This window comes from Acipenser ruthenus, chromosome 27 (genome assembly GCF_902713425.1).
Source record: "Acipenser ruthenus chromosome 27, fAciRut3.2 maternal haplotype, whole genome shotgun sequence".
NCBI classification, from domain to species: domain Eukaryota; kingdom Metazoa; phylum Chordata; class Actinopteri; order Acipenseriformes; family Acipenseridae; genus Acipenser; species Acipenser ruthenus.
Window position 1 is genome coordinate 24,805,704 of NC_081215.1, and position 27,184 is coordinate 24,832,887.

A 27,184-nucleotide genomic window follows, 5' to 3' on the forward strand; every position below is an offset into this window, starting at 1 on the left:
AGCAGTGTTCATTTCTTTGTTCTATCCACAAACAATCCTACACACACACACACACACAAATGCAATAAATAAATAAGTCTCCAGTCTATTTTTGTATGTTAATTATTCCACACACTTTGCCATGCGATGCCAGAATCGTACTCCAAATCCACCATGGAAAGAGTTCAAGAGCCAATGAGACACACTTGTTTTAAGTTTCAAATCAGGTGGTGCATTTCTTTAAAAGAACCGAAATACTGTCTGCTTACATTTCCCAACAAAGTGCGCCTCTCGATCCGCGGCAGGAAAAGAGCTCGGGCGTGTCGGCGTTGTGTCTGGTCACCCCCTGATCCCTGATCCCTGTCCCCTGCCCAGGGCGAGCGATGGAGAGATCTGCCAGAAGTCTGTGCTGTCAGCCTCGCTCTTTCACACTGTGCCCTGACTGCCCCGTCACACCGCGGGAAGGCTAAGTGAGCCGACACCAGGCTACATTCAAACACAGCTCTGTCACTGCCGGTTAGTCTGCACCGGGACCTGCTGTCAGCTTGCTTCAATCCAATTTTGAAATAATCCCCTTTAAGCAGACACTTTTTGGTTTCCCATATAAAGTGCTTTAAAAGGAAAATACCCCTTGGCTTTCTTTATGCAGACTCCTTGGCCAAAATGTAATTTATAAAACAGTGGGAGTATTGTCTACTGTATAGGCTGTTTAACACAACTTGACCCCCACACATTCTTGATTTGGCCTTACTATAAATTGGAAGGAGAAATGCATTATGCAGTCACGCAAGAGAGATGGTGCGCCCCATCGTATTTTTGATTTTTACAAGTAGTTTGGGGGCGGGGGAGAAGAAGACTGGATTCGGTGCATGTAGTATTTGGGACCATATTACAAACAGTGGCAGTTCATAAGAATAATCAATAGGAAATTGCTTTAGAAGTGCCTGCAGCCAGAATAAGAAGTTTAGCTGGATTTGAAAGTGTCCGGCTTAAGACTAACAGGATTTCTATTCAACATCAATAAAATTAGGCTTCCTATTAACTCACTGGATGTTCACACCACAGGGTTACAGCCTTAGCAAACACCCCTTGACTTTTATAACACTCCCACTGCTTACAAGGTATTGTTGCAACATCGTCTTATCTATGATCCAACACCAATGATCAAATCTAACAAAATAACAGGACACGCAAGAATCTAGCAAATATTTACATTGTTATTCTGTAAATTAGAACTGATTTAACTGCAGGAGAACCGAAGCCCATAATATTCAGTGACATCAAAACTGGAGTTATGTACCTAGCAAAGCTTGTAAAATAATAACCATCTTTATATCAGTAGTCTCTCTTCAGCTCAGTAGCCCAGCTTTACCCAAAGAAATCTATTGCCCTTATGTTATGATAATTAAAGGGTTATTCAGCATTCACAGCTCTGTATTTATTATTCTTCCACTGTACACTTCTCCTTCAGCACATGCTGACTTTTCAAAACAAAGGACCAAATACTTGTAACATGGTCTGTGGTCATCTTTCTTTTTTTCCCCTTCACTTAAACTTGAACACTCAAATCGTTGCTTGGGCAAATGTAGCTTTATGCGAGTTGATCTTTTAGTCAGAGAGAGTGAGAGCGAGAGCGAGAGAGTGAGAATCAAAAGGCCTGGCTCTTTAAACAAAAGTCACTAGAAGAAATAGAATGGTCTTCTGATTACCAAAAGAACACAACGAGATCGGATTAGCCTCTGCGTCGACATCCTCATTCTGATGCAGTTTCAGAAAGTTTCATTTTCTCTGCAGTGCATTCTGTCACTTTGCTGATTAGGAGCTAATTATCCCATTAGGAGGAAAGAAGCGACACTCGCAGTGACACAAAATACTCATCAGACACACACAGGGATCAGAATGAATTAAGGAAGAAGAAAAAAAAACAAGGAGGACAACGGAAAGACTGAGAACAATGCGGTCTCTTGCAAATTAGCAGACGTCGGAGCAGAATGATCAGTTTCATTTAACACTAAATCGTCCCCCTTCGATGAGATCAAAGTGTTTAATAACTGCTTGTGGGAGTGTCATTTTCAAACTGTAATGGAACAGCAAATCGCTCTCCTTTGAGTCTGTTTCAATGACCAGCAGATCTCAATACCGCGGTTCTATCACTGTCCCCGTGAACAGCTCTTTCCTCAGTACCTTTACTCTATTTAGTGATACCAGTAGATCACAGCTGGGTGGTGAATGATATTTATAGTTAAAAGGGTGGAGGTGTTTTGACCCATCGCTATTTAGAGGATTACAACAAACAAAAGCATTGAAACATGTGATTCTCTAGTCCATAGGGAGGTCAGGACAGTATTGATTGTATGGACATTCTCCTGAAAGCCAAAGCAACCTCTTTATTTATATCGCTTCCTCTTCTTTCCCCCTGTGGCTTCTTTTATTTGGTATGAACAGACACTGCGGTTGCACACACGCGCTTACCCAGGTGAAGAGGATAGGGTCATACAGGGACAGAGCTTCCCATTCCTATGAGATCAGACTGCACTGAAGATGCCACTCATACTGCCAGAGAACCCCAACTACATACATCAACGATGTAGCAGAGTGCCATAATTTCCAGGGAATAATGAGGGCTGCGTGCAATACACAATGTTGTATACTGTACTTGAGTTGCAGAGTTCTATAAAAAATACTATGATATGATTTCTAGGGGAATTATGCAAGCAGATTGCCTTACTAACAGGATGCAAGGTATATTAGAAAAATCACGGTATCAGAGTGCACCAAGTGTTTTTCTTTCGTGGTTTGCAAAAAATATGTACGCTGTACTATATGTACCCAAAGAACATGAATGACAGCCAGTGTGTTCTATGGGGTTAAAAACGTGTCCAATTAAACCAGGCTGAAGTGATTTTTGTATTACTTTTCTGCATCATTTATTGCTGCCTCATTCGTCAGCGGGCACCACAAGCTCTGCGGACTTGCCGGTTTCTACACACCCTGTCGACGCTGTCACCTTCAGTTTGATTTACTCCCTGATTTAGAGAAAGCCCCCGCCCCCCAAAAACTTTCTCTTGGATCTCTGGCATCCCTTTTTTTATTATAACAAACTACCGAGCCTGGATATCAATCTTGTAACATGCAAGTATTTCACTTGTCCCTCTCTGAAATGCTCCTTTGTGCTGTCTTGTTGAGACGAGATAATTGGAACATTCCTCTCTAGTCTAACGAACCCCACTCACACAGCATCACAATAGATATATTAATCTGTTAAATTGAAGGAAGATACCATGATAATCTCAAGGAAAAACAAACAATTAAACAAATCCATGTTTATCTGAATATTCCTGTTTCATCCAATAGGGCAGTGTGGAATGATTCATCTCCAAAACGGCACCCTTGATGTGATGTTTTTGGAACAAACAGATTATGCACGTAACTTAAACTGTCTACATTTCATTGCTATCTCAAAACAGTATTTCCAGTAGATTAAAATCCAGCAGATACTCATCGTTCTCGTAAATAAATAAATAAATAAATGGTTGCTTACAAACAAACACGGTACGAGACAGCCCATGCAGACTGTCAGGGAAATTGAGATATGTATGCAGTCTGCCCAGGCTTGTCTAATTCAGTTACTTATAGCCAAGTCAGCTGAGGTGATGGTCGTAAAGAACATCACTTTTTCCTTTCTTTCTTCTTGCTGCAGACACAATGTCTAAACTGCTGTCTTGTGAGGAACAGCACACACTCAATCCCTTGTGCTCCTTGCAGCTGTGGGAGCCGAGTGTACTATTGAGATACCTGGAACCAGACTAGACATGTTCCCTGTAACTAACGGTAAAAAGGGCAGTGTTGTGACTGAAATAACAGTAATTGTGCTAAACCAGGAATGTCTCATTCTCTGCTCTGTAATGGGAGTCACATTTCCATCCTTTACTGTGCAGATACACTATGTAGCTAAACTGAGATACCAGAACAGATAAACCAAAAATATATAGTATTGCTCTCTCTTAGCCTTGAGAAGTGACTGCTGCGCATTCTACATGTCTTCTAGTCCTCCGTCTCTCACCTGATTGATGGTTTGAAATCGGCAGCGGTCGTGTTGGAACGATGAACACTCACATTTACTGGACCCGTCCTAAAAAAAAAAAAAAAAAAAATACAGAAACATTCCTACTATACTTTCTGGCATGAAAAGAGATGCAAATACACAAAGGCACTTACACAGTGTTCTAGGTATACCGAGAAAGAGAAAAAGACAACCTTTTGAAATATTAAAAAGTGATAGTCAAGTTCCCTGCCAGCACGCTTCATCTGTAACTAAATGAATGGTCTTGCATTGCATCAGCTGACAAGATGCACATGAAAACGTGAGAGTCAAATCCACTTGGTATAATAAAATCTAGACTATAGCAACTACACAGAGAGCTATACGTCAGGGGAAATATGGAGCTAATATACTGACGGGCTTTGAAAAGATAATCGTTTTAAACTTTCTTCATGAGTATGTCACTGAGATCCGTAAAAGATGAGCTGTATTTATTAAGGATTTGAGATCTGCAATACTCTAACACTATCTAATGGACTTTTACATTTTTTTTTACAGTATTGCTAGCTGTGCTTGCAAGAACCTTGGATGTGATTAAAAGGTCATTACTGTATGTGGCATGCATTAGAGAAGTACTGCTGAGAGAGAATCTCAGAGCTTTCTACATAATTCTGTTGCATAATGCCTCATTGTGCACAATACCGTCAGGCAATCGCCTTAATGGAAGAAATGGAAGACATGTAAACTAATGTGCAAAGGCTCGTTAGCTAATATTTCTACACTGCTGTAGAACCGAAGAACAGGATGTAAATGTAATTATCAGATTATAATGGCAGTCCGAAACTCATTTTATAATATGTTTTGGTTTACAATTGCCAGTAATAGATCAAGTTCCCTTATGGTTATGTTTAGAATATGCAAATTATCAGTGATATATCAAGGTCCCTTACAACAGGCCCTTAAGCCCAGTTTCAGGTGACAGCATCCACATTCTGTCCAAGGTTTTCAGCTGAAGCCCTCCTTCTACAATTAGCAATGCCCTGGGCTATAAAACCACCCATTCCCCACATGTGATAAGCACCCTGGCTAGTTTATTTGGCCAGTTTTTACACTGGTATTGAGGCATGTAGATTGAGTTGTATGAATAGAAGCTGTGATTGACAACACTGGAATTGTAACTAAAAGTCCAAAGCTGCTGCAAAGTGTTTAAGAACACAAGCTTGTTTCCCTCGATTTCTCTGTCCCCTTGTTCTGGATTTCTCTCACCTGCTGAGGGACGGCTTTGTGGAAGTCGGAGACTCGCTGTGGGCCAGCGCCTCGGCAACCAAACTGTCGCTAGAAATACGCTTCCGCTGGGAGGCCTTTTGTAACTCCAGCATCCTGCGGGAGGGGTAAGCGAGGCAGTGAGAGGCACAGAAAACAAAGCTGGCTCACCGGGGGGGCTCAGATAACAAAAATCTGCATTGCTGAGATTATTCTGAACAGTATTATTATTATTTCGGTGTAAATCTTTTTTTTTTTTTTTTTTTCTTCACCCAGGATTGGGATCGCTGAGATCTTTTTAAAAAAAAAAAAAAAAAAAAAAAAAAAAAAGGCTGTAATTAGTTAATATCTAATCTAGTGTTGGCACCCTCCAATACAGCCCTGGACCGTACCCCACTTGAAGGGCATCTCCAAAGAAATCCAGCATGCCAGGTCCTTAGACAAGAGCTACTTGGGCTATCATCCATATTTCACTGTCTGTCGCTATACATTATATTATATAATACATTCATTCTGCAATTTGGTTTTTAATACCAACGAGCTAAGAGAATGATGTACGGCAGCTACTTCACATTGTTCCAGGACAGATCCTACAGCACCCCTGCCTTTTCATTTTTTTTTAATGAATATTTATAACCTGCAAATCAACAAGAATCTGCAGAGGGCTAAAGCAACTCTCCTTCATATCTGATGTTAAGTGGGACGCAATTATGAGCCTTAGGCCTGTTCGTATATTAATTAACTGGAGAAAAGTTTTGTTTTATTCCGTCTTATTCAGCAGTGGACAGCAAGGAATTTGGGTTTAGTATTTATTATAAGAGTAATACACAAGACGCGGAGAACCTTGATAAGCAAGTATTTGGCAATACTGTGAAAAACAGTAGGGGTAGAATATACAGTTTACTTCTGTCATGCTGTCTTTTCAAAGCTCTTTAAAAATCGGGAAAAGTGGCTACCTTGTTTCAAATGGCGCTGATAACTTCACCTGTTCCAGTGGCTTAAACATTCCCTTACACCTAGGCAGCCGAGGCTGGTACCCTTAAAAGCTGACACAGAGAGAAAGGATGCACGAATGTCACAAGTATTTAAGTGCCGACGATTTTTGGAGCTTTAACAGAGAAGGAAGCCAGGGCTGTTCAAGATTGAAAACGGCCTCCTTCCTGCCTGTCTTGCTGCTTCCACATCCTTTTCATTCCTGATTTTATCAGTGCAACTCTCAGATCAAAGCCCTGCTGTTTTCAGTTTCCATTCTCGGTCTTTGATTATTATTATTTTCCTTTTCTCTAAATCCCACACAGACCTGTTTTGCAATTCAAATCACTATAATCTCGGTTATAAATACAGAAAATAATGATTGTAATTATTATTCGTTCGGGGAGAGGGCTGTCTCACTTTAATGGTGTTTTTTCCGGTCTTTTTACGTTGATAAAAATCCTCGGCTTTGACATTTTTTTGGGGGGATGCAAAAAAGCAGGTTGTATTGTCATGATGATTCAGGCACACTGCTTTCATGTTATTTTCTCTTTTTTATTTGCTCATAGCAGGGTTCTACAAGCAACTGGGCAATGAAGCCTTCAAGTTCATTATTCCTAGTCAATCAATTGTGCAATCGGCAATTGTGCTAACATTCTTCTAGCGCTGATTTTCAACAAATAAAAGTATGTATAAGCTGTACTTTTAAATATATACTGGTTTCCTTTAGTAAATCTTGCCGGATCTCTTAAAATTGGACAGTTGTTTTAAGGGCGTAAGACTTTCCACATGTGCTCTAGCACGGGAGAGGATTCTGAAGGTAGTGTTTTCAGAAATAGAGAAGTGTGATTGAAGCAGACAGGTGTGGAGTAAGAAGAGGTGGTTGCAGAGACAAGTACCTCTGTTTGACAGGAAAGGGGAAGCCAGAGTAAGAGGAGAAGAGAGACGACTTCTGGCGCCAAGCCAAGGCCTCGCTGTCCGAGTGCGGGCTGGCGGGGGGGTGCAGGCGGGGGGGGGGGGGGGGCGGTTAGAGAAGTGTTGGTGGGAGGGAAGAAAAGAGAGAACAGGATAAAGTCAGGAATGAAAAGAGACACTCTGCAACAGAAATTACAAAGACAGAACCGTGTGATGTCTTGATTTGGACACCTCTGCTTTTAACATTGTTAACCTTGTCATCGGCTCGTAAGCTTGTCAACAGTCCCCTTCAAATGTGTGCAGTTGAACTTTTCAGGTTTTAATACGGTTTTGTGACACTGAAAATGACCGATTCCAACTGTCAGATTCTATAGTAATTATAACCATGAGGGTGGTTGGCACCTATCGCGTTTCCAGCGGATATTGATGTTCACCCCAGGAGAAATTGAGGTTATCTTTGTCCCGGGTGCATTTGAACTCCTTGCCCTTTTATCTCTCTTATATCTGTTCTCTTTCTGTATTTCAATAACGGTGAAAAAGGAACAGCTTTCAACTTGTCTAAATAACTCTGTAACCATCAGCAACCTGAAAGAAACTAAATACGAAACATCTCAGAGTATAATCTTGCAACAGTAAACAAAAACAGGAAAGAGTCTTCCTTATCTGCTCTGATAACAGGATGCAGGTGGAGGTGTTAGCTGCACATAACAGAGGAGCTGGGCTGCCTATCTGCATTTTGCCCAGCACAGTGCCAGTATCTTGCACGTAACCCCTTTATCTGAGAAATGAGGCTCTGTCGGTGGGGGCAAATCTTTGAAACAGAGTGAAGGGAGTTGACGGAAGGTATTTGCAGGAGAAAAGAGACACAAAATAAAATGTTTGCAGGATTTAAGAACAGGCGAGCTAATTGATTCTGACAAGGGGAGGAGGCATTGCTCCACCTCCTTAACCACACAAGGGCTCCAGTCACCCCCAACACCCTGGTAGGTCACATGACAAACTGACAGAAGAATTCCATTTTTTTTATTCCAACATTCTTTGGTTCTGAATGTGCTGTCTGGGAATATGAGATCGAGACAGTAGCTGTCTGAACCTATTCACAGACCAGGTACAACTCTGTAACTGTCTTATTAGATGTGTCAGGCAGCTAATAGAGACTATTACCTCTATCTGTATCCAAAAGTTATTGCTGCTAGAAACTATTGACTTTTTTTTTTTTTTTTTTTAACTTTCACATAATAGGTTGAAATAAAGCATGTGTATTCTGAAGTTAAAATACACAATCTAAATTTTAAACATACTACCGTGAAACCATCTGAATCTGTGGAAGTCTGCATAATCTCTTTTAGATGAAGTTGGCGGCAAAGATGAAATCAGGTAAAGCAGACTGTCAGCCCTCTTTAAAACCTCAAACTAGGCAGTCCTTTGGTTGGCCATTTGCAGACTGTTGTTGGCTGCTTGGAGATCTGTTTTATTTGTACTCTAACCTGGACCTCTGCCTGCCTGCAGTCTCTGAATCGCATCCAGATTCACAGAGCTGCAGTGAGCTCTTACCTTGGGACGGGTGAGGAGGGTGGAGATGAAGAGGATGATGGGAAGGCGAAGTGCCGTGCTCCAGGGCCAGAGAACTGCCCTGAAGAATCAACCAGGTCTGGCATCCCCGGAGACGTGCCAACGGTCTCTGTGATGACCAGCTCTGGGTCCAGGATAAACAGCTCATCCTGAGAGATCTCTGTAACGTAGTTTAAATGTTCCTGGAACAACCAAAAACAGCACACAACTTCGTAAACAATAACAGATAGGTGAGAATGCAGAAATGACATTACTATCAGAAGCACTCACCTGTGCACGGTCTATTCGATAAAACCGATCTGCTGTGGTGGCTACAAAAAAGAAAAAAGAAAGAATTATATATGTTAATTAAATTTTCCTTAGAAAAAAAAAGAGGTTTAAAACATAGGAAAACCTTCAATTAGATAAAAATGACTTGTCGCTTTGGTAACCAGTGCTCTACATTTAACCATCTGCCAACTGTGTTGCACTGCTTTCCTTTATCATAGCTTCCAAATGCATGGATTCAGGAGTAGATCAGCGGCACTGATTTCTAATGTGCAACAGCATATACAGTGCATAGTGGAAGACCTGCACGCTTTCTCGATGGGCAGCAGTAGGTAAGCTTGTAGCTATTGAGTTAATACAGAGCATATTGCCTGTATGGACTGAGTACATGATTCACTCCCTGGGTAGAGAGTTAGATGTAAGTATGTATCTGCACAAGTTATTCATGCTGCATCTGGCTGCTTAGCAACTACTAGTGATTGGTATATGCTTTGTAATATATAGCAGACGCTGCCATTATAGTGATACAGCCATCTGTCATTTCTTTCAATCAGTTCATATTTTTCCGTATAACAGAATTTCTACATATACAACACTATATGAAAAAGATATCATGCAAAGGAAACTATTGAATAAGGGAGGTCTGAAATAAAGAATAGAAAATGACTGAGTGCAAACAGCGAAACAGCCTACAACTAATCTGATAACATCAAACTACTTGAACATACTTTCCAACGCTGGTCTAGAGGCAAGGGAAATCATGTGTGTGACAGGACACCGTAATGAAGGCTCAGTTCGCAACTCGACGGGCTCTATCGCGTAAACAGACAGTTTACTATTCAGAAGAGTGCTTCTCTCATTTCTTTGAAAGATAATCATGGGTTACTAGGTTTGTTTTACATTGCTTTCAGCCAATTCAAAATGAAAGAATATTTGTTTAAAGCTTAATCATACTGTGTGGACTATTATGGAACGTCTGCTTAATGGGACAGAAAGCCAACACCAAATGAAACATGATAAGGCAGAATATTTGTTAATTAGTATTTACCATCTGGAAGGCATTAGCAGGTGGTATCTGATATTAGTCATCACTGCACAGTGCTGCAAGTCATTTACTGTATCTGGACTTTGTCTTCAACACAATTAAAACTGGAGTATATTGTATTAAGTTTTGCCTGATTAATATATTACACAGGCTTGATTGTTACTGAGCCTTATGATGAAAAACAAAGCTTACTTTTGTTTGATCTTTTCAAGACCAGCTAGTATTTCCTAACTTAAGAAACTAAAAGAAAGACAGCTCTGTTGTTGTATTGTTTTATATTATCTTAATTAAACTGTATGAAGGTCATTATTCTAAACCTATTGATCAATTATTTTTTTTGACATTGCAGCATCTTCAAATAATCAAAATTCGACACTTTTTGTTGCCCAACAGAAACAACCAGAGGATCTATTGTGGAAATGACAGTGTGTTTTCTAATGCATATATAATCTAAACTATTTTCTATACCTACATAAAGAGTGTCGCCTCTCGCTACTCCTCAATGCAAGTGCTGTAAAAATGTAAATCCGTGCTGCTGTGTTTTGGAAAGTCAACAAGCAAGCCCTGTTTTAATTATGGATTCCAGTGAACACAAATTGCTTAACGTTGATAGATATGTGATGAAAGGAGATAAGTGTTATTTTTAGTTGATCAAACTAGTGACCCCTGTATCTAACCTACACATATGCTGAACAGCACAAAACCCACCATACCATACCAGATAAGGCTGGGAACATGATTCATGGGAGCTTGTTCTTCATATATAGTTTAAGGTTGTTCCAAAAATAAAATTTATTTTATATTCTTTATTTTCTAACGAAGTCCATATTTTTTTTTTTTTAAATGACGTTAACACTGTCTTCACTCAAATAACTCATAAAAAAATATATTACTTCCCACCACATAAATCATATTTATAGCCCAAAGGAAAATCTTACCCTGACAAATGGAGAATATTAGCAGCACCAAGAAAAGATTTTCAACTTCAGTTTGTTTCCTGATATTTAAAAAGCAAATGTTGGAAAAGCGCTTGCTTAGTGTATTCATGATGCAGATGAAAACAATTAGGCTCTCTTTCATTTCTACAGAAACCATCATCTTTCAGGGACCAGAGCCACATGTTTTCCACTGAGCGATGGTCAAAGCTTGGGACAGATCTGAGGGTTCTTGGGATTGAATTTCAATTGCCCCCCCCCCCCCCCCCTCCCCCAGTTATTTTTAATTGCTCGCTTTTTTAACTCTGAAGATTAATCTCTTCTAATAAAATGACTTCCATGTTGCTCACAGGATGTGTCCATATATCCATCGCAGCCTGGCAACATTCACTGAACTGACTGTGCCATGATCTCATTTCAGCTTGAACACCACATAGGGGTACACAATTTTGTACCTCAATTTTTCTACCCAATTTGCAACGTGCAATTGGCCTGAGAGGGACTCTCTAGACATGTCCGGTTGTATGTTTCAGGTTATACCTGTAATTACTGGCAGCAGTGAGGCACTCACATCAGGCATTTAGAGAACAAAGAGCAAGAGGAACGGGTTTGCAGCAAATCAGCCCTGGACCGGCTAATCACTGCAGTCCACTCTTACATTTCTGTTTGCAGCTGCAGTTGTTTTGAATATCGCTGCTTTGAAATGCATTCATTTCTCTCCCATGTGTAGGCGTCAAGAGTGTAAAGGTGATAAACGAAGCACTGAATTATTATTGTGTGTGTACGTGCGTGCATTTCATTGTATAAGGTTTCTAAATACTACTTTAACCTTGACAGGTTGGATCAGTGACATTTACTAGATGGCTGTTTTTGAGTAGAGACGTTTTCCTTGATCACTGCACTGGAATACAGTGCTAAAAAGTTGGGGGTTTTATATACCACTTAGGTATCCAGTAATTCTAAATATGTGTTCCGTTTCTCAGATCTTTCCCAGAGCACCAACAGTTGCTGGAATTTTCAGCAGGGTTGGTCACACAAGCCTCCATAGGCTTTCAATACACATGTCATGCTGCTTCCATGGAAGTTCTAGAAAGCAATGCTGGTTATTGTCCCCAGCAGGAAAGGAGTCTGGCGTGGAGCGGAAATCCAGACAAAAAACACAACACAACGAGAACCCCATGTCCTCACAATGATGCTGAACATTGATCGCTATGGTGAAAACTGTCATAGCAGAAATTGAGTTTCTAATATATAATTTAAAAAGAAAACACACACACAAAGTAGTGCTGAAGAGAAAGAGAAAATAGAAATGAATTCTGGGTCCAGCAATACTTTTTTGATATAATATTGTTGCAAGTCTTCCAACCCTAGCTTTTTTGTATGCCGTCACACCATGTTCTATCTAGCTCTATAATCATTCTAAGACCATTTTTAAAACAAGCTAAAACAATTATTTTTTTTAGCCTGAGGCCCTGCATGGAGAAGGCTCCAGAGAAAGCGTTGCCTGAATTTCATTCATTACAACCTTTTAACCTTTTTTTTCTTTTTCACATTTTTACATATATTACTTTTGCAATTCATGAAAGAAAACTTATAAAATCAGGAATGCTGTAGCTTCAATATGATCCCAAAATCCCTTTACTCTATTTGTTGAATGCCTAAACACTATTTTTTAACTGTTTTATTACAGTGCTATACTGCATTGTGCTGTGAAATGATTGCAGAAGAAAAAGATGCTTTTCAGAAAGGTGAAACTGTGTTTACTTTTAAAGCCAGTGTCTGAAACTCTGACATTAAAACCAGGGCAAATATAATGCAAACCTCTTACGCAATGGAATGGAGATCAACATCTTAATCCTTCTAAGAATTTATAACCGACCAGATAGATGACCTTAAAAGAACTCCACAATGTGTATTTAAGGTTTAAAATCCATGATATTTAATAAAGTGGCAGTGGGATCCCACATTTTATCCCATGAGTTTGAAAGGCCACACACTTCCAAGAATGTGCAAGCACAGCAAGAAGGAACCGTCATCTAATTTCCAACCATTACTACAAGGTTTCCAAAAAAACACTTCAAACTTAATAATAAAAAGATGGATATTCTGGGGCGTATTCTCACAGAACCTGGAAGCATTAAGTGCGACAAGACATCCTGCGACGATATCCTTGTAGCTCATCACATTTACGTTATTTATAGTAAGTTGGCTTTCATTTTGAGTAGAGATGTCAGAATTTCAATTGTATAAAAAGGCAGGATGGTGACAGTTTCAGCTCACATTGCTAAACCTCCTTGATCGTTTTTACAAATGTTAATCTTTATTTCGTTGCTCAGATCTAAATGGCTGCCATGTTGCTTCAAGACGTGTGGGTTTTCCATTGGCCCTTGTCCCTGGTTCTTCAGAGTTGAAAGGTCACAATATCACATGATTTCTCTTTATCCAAGGCGACTTACATAGACTAGGGTGTGTGAACTATGCAATCAGCTGCAGAGTCACTTACAACATCTCACCCGAAAGACGGAGCACAAGGAGGTTAAGTGACTTGCTCAGGGTCACACAGTGAGTGAGCCAGGATTTGAACCAGGGACCGCCTAGTTACAAGCCCTTTTCTTGAACTACTGGACCACATAGTCTCCTTTTAGGGCTTGGATTATAGTGTGTTACTTTAATTCCATGATGACCTCATATAAAGTAATGAAAAATATATTATATATTAAAAATATAATATATTCAAGCATGAAAGGGTTAAGCCAAAAAATTCATGCAGCTGAGAATGTTCATTAAAACACACACACACACAAAAACCATTAGAAACGCTTTCCCACAAATCAGTACTTACAGTCCAGGAAACACCATTTTGGAGAGAGTTTCTGAGAGGACAGGGTCTTTGATTTTGAACCGTCGCCCTCCTGCAAAGCACAAGAACAAAGCGAGCAGGTCAACGGCAGCATCCCTTTTGACTACGCAGAGATCACATAGACTTAATCCCTTTTACAAATCAGCCAGAGCAGATCAAAACCTTTATACAACAAAAAAAAAAAAAAAAATCAAAAACGCAATTACACATTAAACAACATCAACCCCATTTCCCAATTGAATTACATGATCATTAATTCATGTTTAACTCCACACTGAACATGTACTGGTCACCTTTTGTGTCCCATGTAGGTATATTTCTGTAACCTATTATTTTTAGGGTCTTTTGAAGTTAATATTCACTTTGTATCCTCTCTAAAGCCTTTCAATGTGCTCCAGGACTCCTAATGCTGCACAGTCGTTCAGCATGAGGGGTCGCACAGGCCATGCCTATAGATTTCCTCTCAACCTTGTTATCCTGGAATCATTTATTTTGCCAGATTCCCTCCCATAGTCTGTAAGACTCATAAACTGTACACATATAACAGACGGGAGAAAATATCCGTACAGCTGAACAGTTTTCACAGCCTTTAAAATGAACCTGTCCCAACAAGGCTGCTTCTTGGCTATGGTTCTTTGTATATCACTGCTATAGAAAAAGCTTATTAAAAAGCCCTCATCCTGCATGCTTGCGTGCTGGTGCATGCATCATCCTGTTTGGTCTCTTTTTAAGTGTCAAGTGTCACCACTAGATAATCACAGTCCCTCCATTTTTTAATCAGGTGCCAATTCAACCGAATCATCTGTGAGCCAGAGCAAGTTGTAGACCAGCACTTATGAGGTACTATCTCTGTACAGGGTTCTTAGAAAGAAAAAGGCGATTAAGGCTGCATTAAATCTTAAAATATCCCTTCTACAAAGTAAATGATCATGCATGGACATCACACAGAGGAACCGTTACTACATGCACATTTATACTTCACAAAAACCACAAGACCCAGTCCATGCTTGCCTCACTAATCTAATCAGCTCATGCATTTCACAGCACAGTACACTAAAGGTACATGTATTCAAAGGAACAAGTAGAAAATCTCTGCAGGTCTTTACGTTCTAGAGTCAAGTAAAGCAGTCTAAACTAGGGGAGGTTTAACTGGATTTCAGCCTGAATCGTATGAACGTCTGTCCAATATCAGCCAAGGAGACTGCACAGGTATGATGGGTAATTTCACAAAACAGGCAGAGGGATTTAGATTGCAATTAGAAAGACCACCTTCTACCTGCCACTTCAGATCACCTTAAATATTCTTGACTATAAGGTAAGCTTATCGTTCTTGCACTAAAACACAACATGGGAGAACATTACAAACCTATAAAAGACCTCACTGTTTAACCTACAGCTCCACTGCCATCATTTAAACCCAAATGGGTTCATGCTCAATGGAAAGCTCACTGAAAAGGTAAAAAGCTTGGGATGAAATCAGATTAATAAATTGCCACAGCTTCTTAGTGCTGGGGAATGTGAGGAGCCAGCATTCTTGGTGTGTATATTTCTACAGCTCTGTTACCCGAGACCTATCCTGGATCAAGAGAATTTCTTTTTTTCTGTCTTGTTCCTTGCAGTACCAGTACAATGCCCACATGTACAAACCTGAAGGACAAGGCGCTGGAAAGAGGGGTGAAACGAGACGAAATCCTGTGGGAAAACACTTGGTTTAGGAGAACCACTTGCAGGATCTTCAGAGGCGGATTTAAATAGTTTATGAATGGGTTCCCATGCATTTCTAGATGTGTTTAATATACTCTATGTTACATGCATGCAGACATCATAATGAAGCTTATTGGACTGTATGCCAGTAAGGCTACACAAGAAACTACATCTGAAAAAAGTGCACTTTCAATTTGACCTACAAAGACAAAAACGGAATAAGGATTTGAAAAAGAACAAAATAATAAGCTGATTGCAGAGGTACGGACAATACAGACAGGGCCCCTTAATTGTTCGCAGATTTCATGCACGATTTAATGTATAAATAAAAAATAATATAAAAAAAATTATAATAATAAATAAATCTGAAGGCATTCTGGCAACAATCCAGACTCGTTTTTACATTCGAGGGTCAGGCAACACCACCAGCTCTGCTCAAATTGCATCGACAGGGCTGGCAGAGGCACGTCACAATGGAGAACGTTTTGCTCTTGTTTGTCCAACATCAGGACTCAAAGATACTGTACTTCAGGAAAGGGCACCAATTTCTTCTTACCTCCTGTAACCTCTCGATGTGGGATCGGCACATCTCCAAATCACTGTCTCCCGGGATGACGATAATACCCATTGGGATTGCTGCAAATCAAAGGAAACATTAAACAAACCTCTGTTAGAACGTGCAGCATCTCAGACAGATGATTTTATTAAAAAAAAAAAAAGGCCTTAAAAAAATAAATCCATCTTTTACTACAGACAGCTTTGATAGATCCATCGCTTCCCTTCATCACAGGGTAAAGAGTTTCTACAGCAGCATATTGCCGAATACAATTTTCAAAGTGTAAATTCTGGACCTGAAATGGTTAAACATACCTGGGGTTGATCCCCCACAAAAACAATAAACCGTCCCAAGTTTAGTTTTGCATCTGTTATTTTGCCTACAGAAGTCATTATATGAAAGTTGCCAGGAGAATGCGTACACTTCTCAACCTGCCTCCCTGTGTCCACAACTTTATCGATAACGCCTGTCTCAATATTATTGAAATAAACAAATTGACATCCTGTGAACTGTACAAGTTCCCAGAAAGAAGTGCATATGGTGCATATTCAATTTCCGTTGGGAAGTAAAAGGTTAATTGCTAAATGTAAGAGTTGTGCAACCATGGGCTACATTCTCCAGAAATAGGTTTTATAAGACAGCCATAAACTCTTGTTTTAAAAAGTATAGCATCTCCTCCACAGAGAAACAAAAAGCCATGCAGCTGGGACTTTTTTTTTTTTTGTCTAACTATTTTCCTAATAAAAAAAAAATAATAATTGTGGTTTATGAGCTTAGAGAACATACTTGGTAAACGATTAGACATTGGGATTGGCTTGGTAAAGTCTCTCAGTACCACTGGAGAGCAGAGTGCCATTGGCTGTCCATGATCTCAGAACCCAGCAGGCAACGTTGCTTAGCAACATACAAAAAGTGTACCAAATAGCCTGTCTCAGTATCACTGCACTTTCATTTGAAGATGAGACTTGACAAAAACACCTAAGGTGGTTGTAAGTACAAACTGCTTTAAGGGATGCTTTCAATAATATTGGTTCATGCCAAGCTATATTTTCAAAACAGAAATGAAGCTTCACTTCAGTTTGCATTGTAAGCCAAACTGATTCTGTTCAATCTATTGAATAAGTAAAATAAGTAAAATAAGCAAAATAAGCAGGATCTCTTCGAACTGCCTACAGGTATGACCAGAACAATGGTCTTCACAGATCCACATAAACAGGAGTCTAATTGCCAATCAGTACAGATTGCCTGACTATTGCTCGGCCTTTGGGAGACTGTAAATGAAAGTAAAAGCTCACACAATTAATTCTGGCTTTGGGGTCAGAGGAACAAATTTCCAGTTTTTCATGCAGTTTATTGTCTTGATACTGAATGTGGAGCAACAGTGTCTGTACTGTGCACTCCAATGCTCTGTTTCATTTGATTTCCCTTAAAATGTGTTGGCAACCTCACTTGGCAGCCAGAATTTTATTTTATTTATTTATTTTTATATGAAAACTATTAATAATTTGTAGAGAACTAGAATGATAAAATGTCAGTGAGCTGTGGTTGTTTTTTTAAAGCTGCTGTTACAAAGCAGTAAACAGCCACGCAATTACTAGAAACGCTCCCGTTGTAAACAGTGTCTGAATACTAATTTATAGCCTGAAATGTCAGGTCCCATTATCTAAACTGTATCCAGAGGGTATTGCTACAAAAAACAAAACCAACAAAAAATACTATTGGTATTCCAAATGAATATAATAAGGAAAAAAACATGCTTTTAAAATAAACATCTATTTTGTATACCGAACCAATTTTATGGATAACAAGCCCAATTAGTATTTTATTTATTTATTTATTTTTTAATAAAAGATGCAGGCTATATATTTCAAATCACAGCATGAACCCACTAATATTATGTGTTAATAGCTTCTGTTATACATTGCGTTTTTAAATAATCTATTAAGTAGATTTGACTAACAGTCCTGAATGCAAGTTCTTGCTATTGCTGACATCTAGTGGATACCTTTAGAACAGCAGGCATCTTGTTGCAAACTGGAAAACAGCAGTGAACTCAAGGAAAGCGTATTAAATTGTGCAGATATCTGCAATGTACTGTATTAAATAACTGGCTTGAGACAGTATAGTGGCATATATACTATCTCAAGCCAGTGATTTAATACAGCATTTTGCTGACCTGAAGCATGAACAGATTACTGTACAGGCATGTTAAGAATGCAATGCATATAAAAGTCTATACGTGATTTGTTTGATGTTTGTTTCTTACTAAAGTTAATTCTGTACATAGTGGATACATGTGTGTGACCCTAACACAGTGACTGCATCATCAATGATTAACAGTCAAATACGATCTGACACAGGATAATCTCACAAGACAACATGAGAACAGTGTTAGCAAGACATATTAACCTGCTAAGTAAACTGAACCAGCACCCTCATCTAGGGTTTACTGACTCACTGTCCAATGCATTTGTTTCTGAATACTTTTCATTGCACAGTATCGACCAGCCTCAGTCAACAAACCTCAGAGTGCATTCTAAATCTCTAATTTATACCAGATTAATCCATTTAAGCACCGCACCACTTGAAGAAGCATGGGCAATTACCAGGCACGATGGAGTGACTTTGTAATGAACTGTAACGCCAATGTCAAAATGTTCTCTGCTTTACATTATGGTTTCCAAATCATTTTATCGACCTCTGCTGGAGAAGGAGCGTAGGGTTTAACAAATGCCTTACCTCATGTACATTTATCTTATTTGTCATGGACTGCAGACTGGTTTGCATAAAAACTATCGATTGATGCAGTTTTCCAATAATGTCAAAAATAGATCAGGCTTCATAGCCACAAGTCACTTTCCATAATGAAGAAAGGCGCTTTTTCTATACCGTGCGTTTGCTAACTTTTCTATATGCTGCTTTTATTTTTGCAACTGGGCTCTCTGCACTTGCATTTGACGAATGTTTATTGATTTAGATCACAGCTGGTGGCATTATCAGTAGTCCCAAAGTAGCATGGGCCAGAATCATTAAGCATTTGTTCACATGGAAATAAACAAGCTGCTTTCAGGGGAGGTACTGCTGGAGTCACATGGGGATAACATAAACAAACCTAACCGTCAACAAATCAACACGTTGAAATAGAAGGGATGGCAGGCTAAACTAAACCGCAAGCGAAAGACAGCGGAATCACATTTTAAAAGCAAACTGAACGCAGCTTTAAAAAAAAAAAAAAAAAAAATATTGACCTACACTGTTATGCTTCTCTTGGCGAATTGATGGACCAGAAATGCAAAAGCTGGGACACAGATGGAAAGTCTCAAAGCTGCAAGTATCAATTAGTGACAATTTACAGCAGTCTTCTCATTATGCACTTTCATGTACAGCAGACCTGGCCAGCATTGCTAGCATGGTAAGCGAACAGCTGTTAGGATGGAGTGGTTTTTGAGCACAGAAGTGTGAGCCAGATTCCAAGCCTGGGAGCACTGAACAGTGCAGCCGCAGAGGTAGCAGTTAAGCACCCTATAAATCAACCTTTTTCGGTAATCATCTCTCTCTTTCCTTGTCTATTTATTCAATTTAAAAACCAATAACTCAGCCAAATGCTGGATTCTCTCAGGAAACCAAATCAGCAGCTGTGAAGAACACAAAGGAACATGTTATAATATGTATACTTACAGGCCTCTTTGAGTTTCTCTTTGTCGTAATGCAAGGCTTCGTAGTCATGCATGCTGATGCGATTCACTCGGATCCGTAACCTCTCTGGGACTGGCTGCTGGCTGCAGAGACAGACACCCGGATCACAGTGAGACACACGGGGAGACTTTGAAGACACTGCTCCATGTTACTGGAAATGGCTAAGCATGGGTAACGGTTGCAGTCTCCACTGAACACTTCATATTGTTTATGATTCTGGAACAGTTAGATCTGTGAATGTAATTGTATGCAACAATTGTATTCAGTCTCCCAGCGCTGTTAAATCACCTGTCCTTATTTCACAGAATCTATTCTCTTTACTGGTGTACTGCACAAAGAAACCCGAGTAACTACAGTAGATTAATGGTCTGGAGAACAATGCATGAGCTAAGTCTACAGACATTGCTTTGGCATGCCATTTCCCAACTTCAAAAAGAAAAACAGACACCTGGGGGAAAACGTATCTGTACCTTCAGAAAACCTACACACTTATCAGTGTGAATAAAGCCAAGGGGACACTAGTCTACATCTTGCTAGAAAATGTAGAATGAAATCTGTTGCTTCTATATTGTTGCTTCAAATTTCAGGGGACACTATTCTACAGTATGGAGAAATTGTAGCTAGAAAGTTGATGGACAGACAACACAGAGATGACAATACACAGATGATATTTCCTATCAAAAAGTATTTGTGTTTTTTAGTGTCAATTTTCACCAGCATTTTTTTTTAATATAATAAAATAAACTTTATTTTTAAATATGTATATACAGGGTTGCATTAGTAATATTTACCATTACTGGTCGACAGAGATAAGACAGCAATTAGCTTTGCACACAAAGGCGTAGAGAGACAGCTACTCGACTGAGCATCCCTGTGCCCCGTGCCATCTCCCATAAAATTAGGTATCTGATCACTGCTTCATTTCCGTTTATAACTAAGTGTTACATTACTGTGATAATGTTTAAGCAATATGTGTGAACATTTTTGATTGGAATCAATGAAGGAAACTTGTTAAATTCTGCTTCAATTCTTGTTGCGTGTACCTCTTCACACGCAAATACATACATTATTTCCTTACAGGTGTCATAACGAAGCATTCCCTTTTCCTGATTTTACTCGGACAAAGACTACTTAGCCAGCTGCAACACTATACATAGAATTTGAGGAGACACAAGTTCACTTCCTGTGTATCCGGTATTAGGGCCCCACCTGATCCCATATGGAGTCCTATACTATGTGCAGCACAGGAAGTTAGTATTTCCTTCAAAATAAGTCTTCTTATATTGTTGTGGCAGAACAAATGTGCCAAGGTGGAAACAAAAAGTTTAGATCAGTTACTGTATTCGAAGTTTCATATAAGGGTTGATTATATGTATGGTTTTCTACTCCCCTAAAATGGGAAGGATAGATAATTTTAAAAGCAATCGTATCCAATACATGTCTGCGTTTTACAGGAAGCTGATATGACTTGTCGTAAAACATTAAAAATCATTGAAGGGTTGTGTGTTGGCAACTCCACCAAGTGATTTCTAACACTGGTCTTTCTTTCAGGGTACAATCGAGAATGTCACTACTGGTATTTAAAAAGGCTATTCTCACCAAAAAAAGAAACTGTTCTTGTCAGCTTAACATACAAGCAACCTTTTCACAAATCCACATCCCTGTGTGGATATTTCTGTTCCCCCCCCCAGTCTCAAATACCTTAGAGAGGACTCCCTTCATTAAAATGAGAACACGTCGGGGGACAGTAAATACATATGAATAACTGATTTTATGCTAACATTTTAGTCACATTTATAAAGCTTGTCAGTATCTCCTAACAGGCTGGGCTGTAAATGCAAGCCCATATGCAAAAATTGAATATGATTTCACTTTTTGCTTGGGACTCAAAAGAGAAGTCTGCCTGCACGGAACGCACGTGCAGCCGGAGGATTTGTGGATAGATAGCAGGTTCCAGAGCTTCATAACCTGAACAGCGGAGGAAACTTTTGCTTCTCTTTGTGTGCTGTGGAGTTTCCAGTCCACAAACCCTCACATCTTTAATAGCCATTACAGCCCTGACAGACCTGTGGGAGTGCTATATGTAGTTCATAACAAGATGCAATGTGCATTCAGGATTGATCTACATTGATGTAATCCAATCTCGAATTAGCTTAATTAATTAAACACAGAGAGCATCGATCATTAAAACACCTCTCTTCTATACTACAGCCATCTTGTTCCTTCTACGGACACTAAGCACAGTAGACATGTAATATATATATATATATATATGAACAATTGTTTAAATGTATGCACCAGATTCACCATTAATGCAAAGCATTCAACACAGCTCTCTGTTGCATGCAGTAACACTCACTCGTTGAGTAAGGGGATGGAGGTGCGTCTCTTGGTCTTCTGTACCATGTTGGCCTGGTTTCTTAGGGAGATGCGAATGATCGACGGGGCTAGTTTGCAGGGCTCCCCATCCACCTGCATGGGTATGGACTTGTATGTGGTCAGGGTAACCTCCTGGCACTGATTCAATCTCTCCCCATGACCTCCCACCTGCAAAGCAGCCTGAAATAATAATGAGAATTCAACTTTAAAACAGGGAAATCTCATGACACTTGAAGCCAGCATTTATAGCTTTTTTTTAATTTAATTTAATAAAAATAAAAAAAAAAACAACTGGGCACACTTTCCAGCCCCTAAATGAACCAGATGGGTTGCCTGTTAGTTTTGTGAAATTAGCAGTTTTTCTTTCATCCAGAAAGTATGCGACTGCACTTAGGCATAACAACCTCGGTAAATGTGTCACACAGGATACAGAGTCCTAACACTACAATTTCCACAATTCAGTCTTCCGAAACTCTGCAGTTCCTGGCACTTTTACTTAACCAAATTTCAAAGACTTCGGCGGATGATTACTGGAGCTTTAGCATGGCCTACCAGTGATGTCATGGTGAAGCCAATAACTTCAATGCACCCGTCATCGAGTCGCTGAGGCTCAAAGTCATGGTGTTCACTGGGGTTACCCCAGGGCATTGTACCAGCACAATACCTATTACAGGGAAAAGCAAAACAGAGGTTAGAATACACGCAGTCCATTCAAAATGAGAAGCATTTTATAACAGAACAGTAGCGCCTTCCTTGATCTGTGAACCTTTTAATCCATGTAGTAAAGTTAATAAACGTCATTACTGGGGAGAAAACCCGAGCTGGGTTAATATCTGTAAAGAGCAGTGGTGTTTAGAGCATTAAAATAAACCACAATGTGTCTCCTGCATCCTGTTTGAATATACATTATATATTATGCATTATGTTAACAGCGAATCTCGGCTTCTATGAAGGTTAAAACATGCCAATTAGATGAATCTGTGGTTAGGGAGCTGTAATAAAAAAGGCTAATGTACTACAATGTCAAAGGTCAGGAGGTGAAAAACGCACAAACAACAGCGCACAGGTGGATATGGTGACAGAAACATGATAAGAAAGACATAAGTCATTACAACAACTCATCTTTTATTTTATTTAAAATACCAGTAAGGAATTGAATTTCCTTATTTATAGGGGTTTTAACAGATTCAAATAATCAATTAATTGAACCGCGCAAACTACCTTTAAAATCAATTTAAAAAAATATAAAAATACACCTAAATATCTTAAACAAGTTTTACAGGTATGAATGCATTTTATGATCAGCAGTATTTGTTGTGGTATTTTAGATTAAAATGTTGACAAAGTTATTTTGTATGTGTTGTATTACCGGTACTACAGCAATGTTCTGTCTTTTTAGACTTGATGTGGAAAGTGATTAATAGTAAATTAAAATCTATTCCTCACTTGCTTTAATTAATCAATTGAAAGAAAACCTCAAGATTAAAAACACTCCTGTTCTCTTCTAATCACCGGTACAAATGCATACAACACGTGAATTAGCTTTACTTTTCTCCCAGCAAGTTGCATGGATTTGAAATTGATTTAGCCGTGGATAAATTATTTTTAAATAGGCTATTGTGCAAAATGAACCTGTGTCTGCCAGACAACCTACATCCAGATGGCTTTCCTCCCACTACTGCAGAGCATGAGTGCAAATATCACTGGGATGAGAGGGATACAGCTACGTCACAGAGGTCAGGGCAGTCCCCAGAGGGGCACGGCTGCATTAAGAAGCTATTGTCTGGCTCTCTCCTACTCAATGTGTTCAGCCTAAATCACATCTCCACCTGTGTTAGCCATTTGCCAATAACAATTAGCCAACATGGCAAGCCACTCAATAAACACTTCTCCCTGATGAAAGACTTGTCACTTTGGGCATAGCGGGGCTTGAATTTAAAAGGTGTGTACAGCCGTGTTACAAACATTTCGATTAGTGATTAAAACCAAAGCGTTAATACCATACTGTTATATACACACGCATTGCACAATAACACAAAGCAAATTAAATATCTATGCTGAAGCAGTTTTTATTTTAGCCAGCGAGGTGTTCACTTGTGGCAGCAGCAATGCACTAGCAAGTCACAGGGCAGTGATGTCAGCTCCCTAGCAACAAGCCTCTTATGTTAGGAATGGATTCTTTCAATGCAGCGGGTTTGTGCAATTGAGAAAGGAGAGGAAGACTCATGAAATTAATTGGAGACTTAAGTTGATGAGAAGCAATTATCCTCCTCAGTATGAAAATGGTATGCTGCTTTTTAAATGAAAAATAAGAAAAAGCGGGTTGCGTAGAGATTTATATTGGACCCGGACGCCCCCGAAAAAACGAGGGATTGGTTATACAGTATTTGTTATTAGCCTATTTGTTTTTCTATGGGTCTCTTGCTATATCGCAGCCCTCGATATATAGCAGATTTATACTGGACCCCGACACCCGCGATATATTGAGAGGGTGGTGTATGTATATATATTTTATATATATATATATATATATATATATATACACACACACACACATATATATATATATGTTCAGATTAGGTATTTGTTTGCAGAGTGGATACCATTGCCTCATCTAGTATTTGTTTGATACTTCATCATCAAAAATCAGTAATAGCAATTTGATGACAGAGAGACCTTGACATGTTTTACACACAGCACATAACATAGAATCCTGAAATGGACGTTTGGTTTCCAAAGCTTCTACTTAAAGCTTCATTTCGGTATGATAGCTTGGTTTGTATAAAATCGGTCAGTGCGGACTACACAGAGTCTACTGTACAGTGTTTTAAAACATACAACATTAAAAATAAAACTTTACAATCATACCGCCAAGGTTGTAATCATTTGGAGCGCTTCATTTGCTTTTATCAAGTGTTGCATTTAGAATTTGATGCTGCATATTACATGTTTAAGAAGCCTTCAGCGTCCCATCAATAGTCCTGCCTGGATAAGGCATGTCACTTAGGAGGTTCTTACCTTGGAATGTTAAGAAACACTAAACACTGCAGTTTCAGATCCTGGATCTTTGATGTGAGATCTGTGCCATCACACTAACGAGCCAAAAAAAGAGCAGAGAAACACAAGTGAGTTGAACAGTTTTGAACTGCCTGTTAAACCTGCTGCACATCACTTGGAAGGACTCCTACGAACATACATGGGCCAATTAAGTGACACTGCAGCGAATTAAAAGGTAAAGCCAGATCTGAGCGCTGTGATGCACTGAAGAAGAAAAAGGACAGCTAAACACAGTGCTTGTACTGCTGCACAGGATAATAGCCTTCTCCTGCTTGCGAGTCCAAGAGCGCTCCTGTGACAAGATAAACCAAGTCATCCCTTGACAACCATGAGAAAAGTGTCAATTTGCTAGAGGTTAACTTTACCAGTTTTACATGGTCTGTGGCTTCTTTTCTGTCCCTCCCTTGATATTTACCCTGAAAACAAATTAATTATTTGCACTGATTTCCTGAAAATGTTCTATTAAATTAAAAAAGGGGCTTTGAAATTTGGAATATCAGGGACGTGTTTGGAAAGTGTTAGAGACAAACCTGAAGAAGTTCATTAAAAGAAGCTTGACTCGATTCAAACCCCAACTTTTGTAGAATTTCTATTCTTTGCAGGTTTAACCCTATGTGTTAAAGTGCTCTGTATTGGTGTAGTTGAGATGTTTAAGATTTCATCGAAGCTGGTCGTGGTTTGTGTTTTAATACTCACCACCACTTTGATGTGCTTTGCTAAATCTTTGGAGCTACCCATCAGGAAATCCGAAAAAGCAGTCTGAGAAAAAAAAAAAAAAAAAAAAAAAAACAGAAATCCAATCTGTTAAACGGCATTCTTGAATCTGCTGCAACACATGCTTTTGATCATAGCTTTGAGAAGACAAACTCACCCCAGCGTAAAACATTTTATTTCTAAACCGGCTGTTAAATTTCTCAGGATTGGCTTCTAGAAGGAAATGAAAAAAAAAATTTCAAATTGCATCACACAATTAAAAACCATATTTCTCTAATCCGGTCAGGGCAGACCTGCACACGAACAGCTATGCAGCACTCAGTTACACAGAGCAGAACGCACCTCTGGGAAGGCTGTACAAACAAAACAAGAACATCAGGTCGTCATGCAGCTACCGACCCCAACAATAAGGCATGGAACCCACAAAGATGAGAAGCTGAAGCATGTATGGGAGCTGCTGTAAATCAAGGTCTCTGAATGGAGCGATCAGTCTATGAGTAAAAGTTTGAGAGAGCACAGTACCTCTGGACTCATGAAACTCCAAGGTGACATGAGCATCAAAGCCAAGGCTGAAGTAGTTATTGAAGACATCCAGGGGAAGCTGGAAACAAACACAAAACAAAATGATTGGAACAGCAAGAGCACCCTCTTGCCTTGATGACTGACCCCAAACTTTACAAAATGTTCCAGAGATCTCTTCTAGGGTGTGAAATTTTACACAGTGACTAAACTCTGCCATGAACCACATAATCTGTAAGCAAGCCTATTAAAAAAAAAAAAAAATCTAAATGGAAATAAAACTCTGGCAGCTGCAAGATATGCTAACTCCTTGTCATTGGCTGCAGTACCGGTAGATAGATTTATTTTTTTCTGATGGTACTATGATAAGGAAGGGGGATGAAAATTATATTTCACCTTCAGCCAAACTGAATATGAAGGCAGACAGAAGCTGCCCTTTGAGGTGTGAAACACTCTTTGTATTGTCTGTATGAATATCCTTTGTGAGCCTCACAGAGTACACGGTACAAACTGCTGTACTTGAAAAAGGTGTAAATCATCAATATTGATAATGCTTGTGCCATACAGGTAAATAAGTGGTCAATTTGCACATTTCTGCCTCACTTCAAAACAAGTGACATTCACTGACACCACATCACGCCCTCCTGCCCCTCTCCTACCACCTCCATCAAAAGCAGGGTATTAAACAAGGTGTACTCCAGTGCTGCAG

The 27,184-nt window shown here is 39.4% G+C and overlaps 1 protein-coding gene across 11 annotated transcripts in view; it reads right to left on the reverse strand.

The window, feature by feature from the left end:
- Window positions 1–27,184, reverse strand: part of LOC117432408 (diacylglycerol kinase zeta-like) — a 121,696-nt gene that overhangs the window by 13,387 nt on the left and 81,125 nt on the right. For 7 of the 11 annotated variants that reach the window (XM_059002546.1, XM_059002545.1, XM_059002548.1 and 4 more), the window contains 15 exons: window positions 26,479–26,557; window positions 26,114–26,169; window positions 25,939–26,001; window positions 25,204–25,277; window positions 22,738–22,849; window positions 22,166–22,365; window positions 19,789–19,889; window positions 16,111–16,190; window positions 15,498–15,542; window positions 13,833–13,902; window positions 9,014–9,054; window positions 8,726–8,925; window positions 7,156–7,245; window positions 5,288–5,401; window positions 4,043–4,111 (listed from right to left, as the gene is read on the reverse strand). In XM_059002546.1, the coding sequence (XP_058858529.1) occupies window positions 4,043–4,111; window positions 5,288–5,401; window positions 7,156–7,245; window positions 8,726–8,925; window positions 9,014–9,054; window positions 13,833–13,902; window positions 15,498–15,542; window positions 16,111–16,190; window positions 19,789–19,889; window positions 22,166–22,365; window positions 22,738–22,849; window positions 25,204–25,277; window positions 25,939–26,001; window positions 26,114–26,169; window positions 26,479–26,557 (1,394 nt within the window). The remainder of the gene's footprint in view (window positions 1–4,042; window positions 4,112–5,287; window positions 5,402–7,155; window positions 7,246–8,725; window positions 8,926–9,013; window positions 9,055–13,832; window positions 13,903–15,497; window positions 15,543–16,110; window positions 16,191–19,788; window positions 19,890–22,165; window positions 22,366–22,737; window positions 22,850–25,203; window positions 25,278–25,938; window positions 26,002–26,113; window positions 26,170–26,478; window positions 26,558–27,184) is intronic. The other 4 variants (XM_059002540.1, XM_059002543.1, XM_059002542.1 and 1 more) reach the window with 3 other exon arrangements.